Source organism: Erpetoichthys calabaricus, chromosome 9 (assembly GCF_900747795.2).
Source record: "Erpetoichthys calabaricus chromosome 9, fErpCal1.3, whole genome shotgun sequence".
Classification (NCBI taxonomy): Eukaryota; Metazoa; Chordata; class Cladistia; order Polypteriformes; family Polypteridae; genus Erpetoichthys; species Erpetoichthys calabaricus.
The window spans coordinates 63,468,595-63,480,193 of record NC_041402.2 but is presented as its reverse complement, the minus strand read 5'-3'; the positions used below and the strand labels follow the sequence as shown (position 1 = coordinate 63,480,193).

Sequence of the window (11,599 nt, the reverse complement as noted above, 5' to 3'; positions counted from 1 at the left end):
TCTCGGGAACTGCAGGTCTGACATTGTGGTCAGCAGCACAGGAGCGCCGCAGGGGACTGTACTTTCTCCGGTCCTGTTCAGCCTATATACATCGGACTTCCAATACAACTCAGAGTCCTGCCACGTGCAAAAGTTCGCTGACGACACTGCTATCGTGGGTTGCATCAGGAGTGGGCAGGAGAAGGAGTATAGGAACCTCATCAAGGACTTTGTTAAATGGTGCGACTCAAACCATCTACAACTGAACACCAGCAAAACCAAGGAGCTGGTGATGGATTTTAGGAGGACCAGGCCGCTCATGGACCCCATGATCATCAGAGGTGATTGTGATCAAAGGACTGATGGTCCACTAGTATCATGCTTGTTCCAGAAGGTGTCTTATAAAGAAGTTCTGTCCCTGATGGGAGCAGGATCCAAACTGAATGCTGACATACAAATTGTTTTCTTCCTAAACAGGGTCTGGACAGGGTGTACAGAACTTCTGGGGATGGGATGAAAGTGACATTATTACTCACTTGCATTTATTTCTTCCATTCTAGAACAAAAGAGGCACAGGCAGTTATCGAAAGTGTTTCACCTTCCCTGTTCTTTTCTGCCTGACCAAAGTCAGTGATGGGCTCCTGTGGCTTGCATATGTGACAACTGTCAAGATCTGATTCCTCCATTGTGGTTAGTGTTCCTGAGATAGGTAATGCCCCATTAAATTTGGATTGATAATGAATGGATGGATAGTAGCTTGATTATTAAATAAGTCTGATTTTGACACCGATTTTTGTACATGAGTCAAGTTCAGGCTAAAGTTCAATGATGTCAAAATGACCCACTTCTTTGAAAAAGCATGCTGCTTCAGTCATATGCTTACACAAACTTATATGGAAAATAACAGGGGAGCAAAGTCTTACTTGATCACATAAGGGTTAGGCCAGGGACCACTGAGAAAACCATGCTGCAAATAACATAGTGATTTTAAGTTGCTCATTTTTAGCCACAAACCACATATGTAGAAATGAAGGTAACAAATAGTGGGTCAGATAAAGTCTTACTGGCAATGAAGAACATGTGAACTGTTCTCCGACAACTCATGAGTCATGCACACTTCTTGTTGTGACAAACTTTCCCACATTGTGGCAGGACCTAAATTGTGCTTTTAGCTGTACTGTTCTGCCTTAATGTATTTGTGTTTTAACCAATTAAAATGAATTAGTAATAAAATTGACAACTTTGATTTAAATAATCCAAGCATGCTGCATCAGTTATGTAGCACTTGGTGATGGTGAAAGGCAGGAGACTGAATCCAGAATTATCTTTGGATATTTCAAAGAAGTTAAATGCATCCAGCAGGGCTTATATTTATGTATTCCATTGATAACTTAATCTAAAACAATTTACTAATCACTAATGTAAGGTGCAATCATCTAAACATTTGTACAACAGCAAATACGGACTTGCTCATTGTCAGACCTGAGCCAGCAACCTTTACCTTTAGGGTGAGCTACTTTTTTTAAAATGAAAAGTATTTGAAGGACTGCATCCAATTGTACCTTCAAGGAAGGGGAAGGCTGTCCCAAGTTCCTAAGAGGCCTGTCATGGCTAGTGAGTCATGATGCCACTAAATGTTTCATCTGCCGTCATTATGAATGCATTCTCATTTTTGCTTTTTCATTTAGTTGATTTTCTTTAGTGATGTTATTCATACTCATGTTTTTCAAGAGAAAATGGGCAAGTAACTACGAAATATCAAGTGCTCAAGTAGAGTGCAACTTCCATTTCCTGGCTGAGTGAACTGTGAATGTACAGGATATGAGGTGTTTGTTTTATGTGCACCAGCTAGTCACAAATAACAGAGACTAAACAGAGACTAAATAAATGTGTTATGCTGTATCTTTGGATGTCTGCATTTATTAGACGGTTATTGTGTAATTTTAATAATAATATAATACCATGTTGTGCAACATTGCATCAGAGTGAATGTAATTTGGCTTTCTTGACGGTGATCAACAGAAAATGATGCTTTAATGTCAAAGTGAAAACAAATTTCTGCAAAGTGATGTAAATTAATTACACATTTAAAATACACAAAAAAAGATCAAATAAGTATTCACCCACTTTGTTATGATACATTTGAATGTTCACTGGTGCCGCCAATTGGTTTTAGTGGCTATATAATTAGTTTAATGAAGATCATCTGTCCGGGGTTTCACTTGATTACAGTATAAATGCAGCGTATCAGGAAGGTCCAACTTGTAGTGAGCCAGTATGGTGGCCTAACCTGTAAAAATAAGACAAAAGAACTCTCCAAGCAACTCTCTGAAAAAGTCCTTGAAAAGCACAAGCCAGGGAAAGGAGACAAGAAATATGCTATTATCTTGGACCTCAGTTACAGTAAATCAATCATTAAGAAATGGTAAGAGTGTGACACATCTGTAAATCTGAATAGAGTAAGCTGATCATTCAAAAACTGAATGATCGTGCTAGAAGAAGACAACAGAGGGAACCCACCAAGATGCCTATGAGAACTCTAAAAGAGTTATAAACATAGTTGATAAGACTGAGGAAGATAAGACTGAGCAAACTATACCTACGACATTTCCTAAATGCTTCACCAGTTGCAGCTTTATGGGAGAGTGGCAAAGAGAAAAGCACTGTTAGAAATGCACATAACATTGGCTAGAGTTTGACAAAAAGCACATCGGAGACCCTGAAGTCAGCAAGGAGAAGGTTCTAAGATCTGATGAGGCCAAAATTGAGCTTTGTGGCCAACAGGCCAAATGCCATGTTACACTACACATTATCAAAAACATGACATCCCCACCTGGTGGTGGCAGCATCATGATGTAGGATCCTTCACTGTGTAAAGCTGGTGAAGGTAGAGCAAAATGCTGGAAAATCTAAGAGAAAAATCTATTGCAGTCTGCAAAAACTCCGCACCTCGGGAGAAGATTTCTTTTCCATAAAGATGACAACCCTAAACATAAAGCCAAAGCTACACAAGATTGGCTTTAAAACAAGTTAAGATGGCTGAATCATAGTCTAGATCTCAATCTGACAGAGAACTTGTGACTGGACTTGAAAGAGGCTGTTCCCTCTTGATAATCATGCAACCTGACAGAGTCTGACCAGTTTTACAAAGAAGAGTGGCCATGTCCAGATGTGCAAACCTGATAGACAATGGCCTGTCCACACAAACTCAAGACTGTCATGGTCGCCAAAGGTGTATCTACTCAATAATGACTTGAATGGGCAGTGTGTACTTATGTGATATATTATTTTGTGTTTTATATTTGGAATTAACTTATATCACTTTTCAGAAGTCTGTTTTAACTTTGACGTTAAAGGGACTTTTTCTGTTGATGAGTATCAAAAAGCCAAATTAAATCTATTGCGATTCAATGTTTCATAACAACAAAATGTAAAAATGTCCTAGGGAGTAACTGGCCTTGTTGGTTTACTTGACACTACATTCTTATAGATGCTGAGAATACTTAACAGAGACATCCAGTAATGTACTTCAGAGTGAACACAGAGAAAATGGACAATAAAACCTAATAAACAGCTACACCTTGGGCAGCTTCAGTGGTAGAAGAGTGTTGATAAAAAAGAAGGACTTTCTAAGAACTGATGGACATTTTCATATGAATAAACCAATCAGAATATTGATTTACATATTGACATACTTTGAAGCCTGTTGCATTTCATGAAAACAAGTACATTTAACATAACTCAGTATATTTTAAAAGGAGACACACATTTCGCAAAGACAGCTTCAACATGATAACAGCCATCAGCCTAACAGAAAGCCACAAGCCAAGAACTAAGCTGAAAAGAGTGAAAAAAGTTGCAATGCCTCCTTCTGCATATAGACATCAATGTCATCTTTGGCTTCTGTATATTATTTTGGGAAGTATCTTTAAATATTTAACTGCTGTTGTTGATTAAATGTAAAATTTTGCTTGCGTTTGTAAGAAGTATAATATTTGATTCTATTGATTAAGTTTAACAAGACCATAGTTTGATAAGAGAGGATGAGCCCTTGTTTGTCATTGCTTCTTCATCTTGGCTGTTGTGAGAGCCACACTCCTTATAAGTATACTGTCATTCAAGGTGAAAGGACACGAGACTGTCTGTATACTTACAGGGTAAAGGTGAGACCACTTTGTGTACAGAGAAGGGATTTTCCCCGATAAGTAGGCCAGCAGTTCTTAGGGGAGATAGACACTCAAAAACCACTGCTATAACTCATACCTAGCACCAAATAAAAAGGAACAAATTTCAGAGTACCATACCATAGGAGATGCCTTTGCTTTTATAGAACCTGCTCCATTAGCTGATTCCTAAGTGCTTGGTTTAAAATAAGCATTTATAACCTATTAATGGCAGCACAGTGGTTGGTGCTTCAGCAGTCTCACAATCACCTAATCACTGTCTGTGTGGAGGTTATAGGCCAACACCTGTGTACATTTAATTCTGACTATTACAATTTTCCACCTGCATCATCAAAGATAAAGTTAATTGGAGGTTCTAAATTGTCCAGTGTAGGTATACGCATGATTGGACCAAGCAAATGACTGGTGTCTTGCCCATAGATAGTTCTTACCTTGGGCGTGATGCTGATAGGATAGGTTTTGACTAGGCCATGGCCCTGAATTTGACTTAGTAGGTTTCAGAATATCAAGTTATGTTAATTACAACATCAAATACATTAATAAATGCTTTAGAACATTAGAACAGTCTAGACGAGAACTGGCCATTCAGCCCAACAAAGCCCCCCCAGTCCTATCCACTTACTTCTTCCAAAAAAACATTGAGTCCTAAAGTCCTACTGCCTACCACACAACTTGTTAAATTACTGCATGTATCTATGGTTCTCTGTATGAAGAAAAACTTCCTAACGTGTCTGCGAAATTGACCTTTAACAAGTTTCCAACTGTGTCCCCATGTCCTTGCTGAACTCATTTTAAAGTAACAGTCTTAATCCACTGTACTAATTAATGTGCTAACTAATTTAATGTTGACTCTAAACAGTACTTTGCACCTCTGAAATGTGGATGCTTCTGGGACAACATACAGTAAACAGAAACATCCAGCATAAAAATGCAGAATAAGATGTGGTTATGTCTCCCATTGTGGTCTTTATTCGTGACTCTAAAAATCATACATTAATGTTAGGTTAACTTGTAATTCTAAATTCATTTCATGTGAGTGTGTCCAGAGATAAACTACAGTCAATGCAGTGATGATTCCTCTGATGTGTCTGATGAAGCCCCCGGAAAAACATGTGCTAGATTTTTAGGACATTATGTCAGGGTGGCAGAGTCCAGCTGCACTGTGAGTAAATCAAGATTGTTATGTATCCATTAACATATATACTGTAAACATATTAAATATTATATTTTGTGAACAGTTATGAGAAGTTTCTTGACTTAAGAAATAGTCTGACAAATGCTGAATTAACATTACAAGACAGACCAATAGTAGTCTCATTTTTAAAAGTCCTATATCTTTGAGATGATTTCTTCCGAAGTGTTAATAATCTGCTACAGTAGATGACACCATACATAAAGGAAACCTTTTTGAAAAACAAATTCCTGCCAGGATATGGATGGCTGAATGACACTCCCTATCCTCCCTTCTGAATACTGCTGAAGGATATGTGACTACCTTTGTATTTTAGGCAAAATGAATTTGACCTTTCATAATTATTCATTTTTTTGTAAATGTATCATATGTATAAATATTTAAACAAGCAAAAACAAATATTATGAAATATTTTATTTAATAAATAAATAAACTGATAAGAGGTAAACAAACCATTCCATGTAAACTATAATTCCAACCTGCATGCAAGTCAGACTTTTCCATCATTTAATGTTATTATTTTGAAATATTTTGCAGAGGTTGCAAAATATTACTGTAGTTATAAAACAATTATCAGATAGCAGCTATATGTGAATCCATTTAAACATTTTCTAGTAAATAAACAACAAACAATGAGACACTTAGTGTAAACTTCACTTATTGAATTTCACATTTAAAAGTGCACCCTGGAGGCTTGAGAGGACTTCACTTTTTGTGTTTCTCAGTCCCACAGGTAATGCTGGGCCTTGTGATCCTGCCCACTTACTTTCAACTCTTTCCACAGTCTCATCTTCACTTGCGACTTCATATGTAGGCCTGGCACAGTCAAAGTCATCGGACCACCTGTTCCTGCCTTTGTCTTTCCTGTCCTTCTCTTCTTGTAAGTTGTTGAAGCACAAAATGCAGACCCTCACAGGTGACGATGAAATCGTTGGAATAAGAAACCTACATTTTGAGCAGGCGTTGCACACGATAAAGCCACACTGCCGGCAGTGGTGCCTTCGCTGTGTCACTGTAAACTTGTCTGTGCAGCGCATGCAGATTTCGGAAGCTCTGTCTGGGATCCAGATTGCAGCCAGATTACCAGACGGTGCTCGCTCTGATTTTGTCAGCTGCTGAGCTCGATACTCTTCCAAATGGATTAACCATTCCTGTTTCTCCCTCAAAGAGGCAGCAGACACATAGAATGACTTTCGAGGTGTTCTGAGGAGCCAATGGTTTTGCAGTTCTGGGCAGTCCTCTTGGTTCTCTATGACAATGTCTTCCAAGGGTATGATATGCTGGTGGTTATACCAGCAACTGTGCATCACAATGCTGCCATAAACCAGAATGTCATTGAAAAGGAAAAACATCTTGGGCTTGTGGGTGCGGCGGCACATCTTCATCAGGCGGCCCTCCGCAATAAGAACTCGTCCGGGTTTCATCAGGGGCTGCCCAAAGGCGCCAAAGGAGTTTTCAACAGCAGTTATACGCTCATAGTTTGCTCGGGTGTAAGCCAGATGGCATTCCATTGATCTTTGTTTAACTTGCAGATCCTAAGGGCAGAAATGCAACCATCAGAACATAAATATACATCCTCTCATCATCTAAATGATCTTTATTTAGCTATGCATAAAATTTGATTATTTTAAATACAGTATTGATTAAAGCCATATTTCAAGAATGCATACAAAATTCACTAAAATAATTTACATATTATAAATCCAGGAGACTGAGTACACAAATTCTTCCTTAATCTGCATGGATGTTTTTCTAAGTACTGTAATTTTCCTTATAAAGTCATTCATTGCATAAACATGGCTGTCTTTAAATTGGCCCCATGGAGGATCTGTGCGTGTCGGGGAAACAGAGAGACTTCACAGCTAGCATTACATCCTGCAACGTGTCTGATGTTACAAGGACAGACTTTAGCCCTAACACAGCCTTGAATTGGATTAGACGGGTGCAAAATTGTAATAATCATCACTATGATTTCCAGGCCAACATTATGGTTAGAGAAGAAGCAATACATTCTTTGCTGATTATTAAATGAAATGATACTTGAAATACAGGCATGAGATAGAACCTTAGCTTCAGCAAACTGAAGTTTCTCCCAACAGTAGTCAAATGTATGCCATTCAGAAAAATGTGACCAGTGTCACGCCATGAAGTTACTTATTACTTTAGTATATCAGTTAAAGGCAATAATTACATCAATAAAACATCTAAAAGTCTAATACATCAAACCAATACCAATACACGAGTAGCAAATACAATGAACCCAAAAGAACATCTTGCCTTTTACCAACTACACAGATATTAGGAAGTTATACTTCTGCAGTTATGTACTCTAGAGCTTAAATTATTCTCAGGCTGGCCTTAGCTTAAGACCTGTGTGCTTTAACATTTTTTTATATTTTTTATAGTTTTGGCAGCACAATTTAAAATCAATCAATCAATCAATCAATCATCCAGCCATTTTCAAACCACCTTAATGCAAGCATATATAAATAGATGATCAGTATGTATATATACAGTATACAGTATATAAGCATTAATGTACATATGAATATTGTTAAATACTTTTACTGATTATTGTTTTATACTTCAGTTTTTTATGTTAATGAATAAAACTCTGATCTTATCTCTGATCGTCTTAGTGGGAAGTGTTAGAAAAGAAAATGAAATGTCTCTACATCGAAAAACAGTTACTTTAACACTAAAATTTAATTCAACACTAGCGATTTTACTGCGTAATTCTATCTATCTATCTATCTATCTATCTATCTATCTATCTATCTATCTATCTATCTATCTATCCCCGTTTCAGCTTATTTTTGTACAGTAGGCCTACAATTTTAAATATTAATAATTACATAATGCATATACATAAAGATACAGATCTGTTTAAATACTCAGTAAAGCAAAACAGTTCCAATGAATTAACATATATTTAAACTAACAATACCATTAACACTACCGTTAAACTGTTCAAGCAGGTTTGAATGTGTTATGTGTTTTTATTTAATATATTGTGTCAAATATACACACACTCAATTTATAAAGAAAACACTCTCTTTCAATACTAGTAGAGTTGTACATTCAAGTAACGCGATGGCTACAAAACGGCAAAATTCAAATCAAACCTTCCTCTTTAGTCCCGATACCCAGACTAATACGCCTGCAGCATCGGTTAGTGGTGGTAGGCAAACCCCAAAACCCCCTTTAAACTTTAATAAACCACTCCCGTTGCCAAAAGCTATAATCGATCATTAAATAGATAGATAGATAAACACAATTGATTGAAATTCAACATGAAATAAATCATAATTAACAGTTTTAATTTAGGTGCAGCGCCGCAGAGCTTTATGGGACGTCAGTGCCGTCCGTCGCTACAATATGTGTGTGCGTGTGTGTGTGTGTGTGTGTGTTTGTGTGTGTGCGTTTTTGCCTACAACAAATTATATTCAAATCCCATACCCATACTCAATAGGCAGTTTGGCTCAGTGGTTAAGGCTCTGCACTTCAAATGCAGATGTGTGGGTTCAAATCCACCACTGCAACTGTGTGACCCTGACCAAGTCACTTCAGCCGCCCGTGCGCCAATTGGAAAAAGTAAAGAAATGTAACCAATTGTAGCCTATCTCAGATGCTGCAAGTCGCTTTGGATAAAGCATAAATGTAAATATCCCTCAATGCACGACTTGGTGACCCCAGGCTTTAGTTTTCCATAACCCTACAATGGACTAAATGAATGGATAAGTGAGAAGAAGGAAGCCACCGTTAGTGTAAAAGCTGCACGTTTTCTTAATTTCTACATTTTCTCATCGATGTTTATTTCATTTTTGCTCCCCAACATGTGACCACTAAGTTAATCAGTGACTGCAGATTCCTCCGTACTGAGCCAATGTGCCGGGCAATGGACGAGGGAGTGCATCTCAAAGCGTTTCACAGGTTATTATTATTAATATGCAGGCTCACTTCGCGTCCTTGTGTTTTCTAGTTAAGTATGTTAGTCACGTACTCCGAGTTCAATCGGATGATTGCGAGTCCGTTTGTCAGAAAAAATAAATAAAGTTCTTTCAAAAGAGCGAAGACAACAGATAAATGGCAAGCGGCGCACGACTTAATAACTGTAAATCATGTAATAAAATGAGACTGGACTAGGACTGTTTCGTTACAATTCCACCTGTGCACACCAACACAGTTTTGAACCAGTTTGTTAGAAAAACCTCAATTCGATTAATTTTCGACTTAGAACGTTTAAATAATTGGATATCCAAATACCAGAAGTGATCCTTCTTCTTTCATGGCTTACCTTCAGTGAGACGTACGTGAATGTGCTCGATCAATGAACAGCTGGAGTCTCCGCGTTTTACATCTGCGTCTGAAAGTCCTGTTCTTGTTGTTAATGGTTCACCAGAAAGGAGGTGGACGTTTATATTTCAGTACTTCCTTGTGTTGTAATTTCCCATTCAGGGCCCACCCACTATCAAAAGTAAACTGACAGATTTCTTGTAACTGTTTTCTGGTTCCAAATTCTTGAGAATAAAACTCAATGATGTTGAAGGTCACGTGCAGCAAGTTAGAAAACCTGTAAGACTGGCAGGAAAATAATTTGTTGCAGATGAATACATATGGAAGATAACGGACATTTTGAAAGTCATGTAATGTTTCTAAGAGGTGAGCTGAGATGACAAGTGTCACATGTATAAGGCAGAGGTCAGCTCCTGACAACAAGCGTGCCTAGAGGCTTAGATTGTATGTTTTTGTGTTATCACTTTAGATTTGGTGTCCTTCATTACATTTTACTTACCATGTAAGCACCTGTATAATTACAGAGTAACAAAGTGTTATTACCTTGTACTTACTATGTACAGTGCATCCGGAAAGTATTCACAGTGCATCACTTTTTCCACATTTTATGTTACAGCCTTATTCCAAAATGGATTAAATTCATTTTTTTCCTCAGAATTCTACACACAACACCCCATAATGACAATGTGAAAAAAGTTTACTTGAGATTTTTGCAAATTTATTAAAATAAAAAAATTGAAAAAGTACATGTACATAAGTATTCACAGCCTTTGCCATGAAGCTCGAAATTGAGCTCAGGTGCATCCTGTTTCCCCTGATCATCCTTGAGATGTTTCTGCAGCTTAATTGGAGTCCACCTGTGGTAAATTCAGTTGATTGGACATGATTTGAAAAGGCACACACCTGTCTATATAAGGTCCCACAGTTGACAGTTCATGTCAGAGCACAAACTAAGCATGAAGTCAAAGGAATTGTCTGTAGACCTCCGAGACAGGATTGTCTCGAGGCACAAATCTGGGGAAGGTTACAGAAAAATTTCTGCTGCTTTGAAGGTCCCAATGAGCACAGTGGCCTCCATCATCCGTAAGTGGAAGAAGTTCGAAACCACCAGGAATCTTCCTAGAGCTGCCATCTAAACTGAGTGATCGCGGGAGAAGGGCCTTAGTCAGGGAGGTGACCAAGAACCCGATGGTCACTCTGTCAGAGCTCCAGAGGTCCTCTGTGGAGAGAGGAGAACCTTCCAGAAGGACAACCATCTCTGCAGCAATCCACCAATCAGGCCTGTATGGCAGAGTGGCCAGACGGAAGCCACTCCTTAGTAAAAGGCACATGGCAGCCCGCCTGGAGTTTGCCAACAGGCAGCTGAAGGACTCTCAGACCATGAGAAAGAAAATTCTCTGGTCTGATGAGACAAAGATAGAGCTCTTTGGTGTGAATGCCAGGTGTCACGTTTGGAGGAAACCTGGCACCATCCCTACAGTGAAGCATGGTGGTGGCAGCATCATGCTGTGGGGATGTTTTTCAGCGGCAGGGACTGGGAGACTAGTCAGGATAAAGGGAAAGATGACTGCAGCAATGTACAGAGACATCCTGGATGAAAACCTGCTCCAGAGCGCTCTTGACCTCAGACTGGGGCGACGGTTCATCTTTCAGCAGGACAACGACCCTAAGCACACAGTCAAGATATCAAAGGAGTGGCTTCAGGACAACTCTGTGAATGTCCTTGAGTGGCCCAGCCAGAGCCCAGACTTGAATCCGATTGAAAATCTCTGGAGAGATCTTAAAATGGCTGTGCACCGACGCTTCCCATCCAACCTGATGGAGCTTGAGAGGTGCTGTAAAGAGGAATGGGTGAAACTGGCCAAGGATAGGTGTGCCAAGCTTGTGGCATCATATTCAAAAAGACTTGAGGCTGTAATTGCTGCCAAAGGTGCATCGACAAAGTATT

The 11,599-nt window shown here is 38.8% G+C and overlaps 1 protein-coding gene across 1 annotated transcript; it reads right to left on the bottom strand.

Moving 5' to 3' along the window:
- Positions 1 to 5,754: 5,754 nt before the first annotated feature.
- Positions 5,755 to 9,775, bottom strand: plekhf1 (pleckstrin homology domain containing, family F (with FYVE domain) member 1). The gene is made up of 2 exons (XM_028809665.2): positions 9,653 to 9,775; positions 5,755 to 6,890 (listed from the first exon to the last, which is right to left on the bottom strand). The coding sequence occupies exon 2, from the start codon at positions 6,864 to 6,866 to the stop codon at positions 6,009 to 6,011; it is 858 nt and encodes a 285-aa protein (XP_028665498.1). The 5' UTR covers positions 6,867 to 6,890; positions 9,653 to 9,775; the 3' UTR covers positions 5,755 to 6,008.
- Positions 9,776 to 11,599: the final 1,824 nt, after the last annotated feature.

Bases quoted from the DNA above. Each gene is read 5' to 3' on its own strand.
- plekhf1 (XM_028809665.2), bottom strand. From the start codon at position 6,866: ATGGAATGCCATCTGGCTTACACCCGAGCAAACTATGAGCGTATAACT.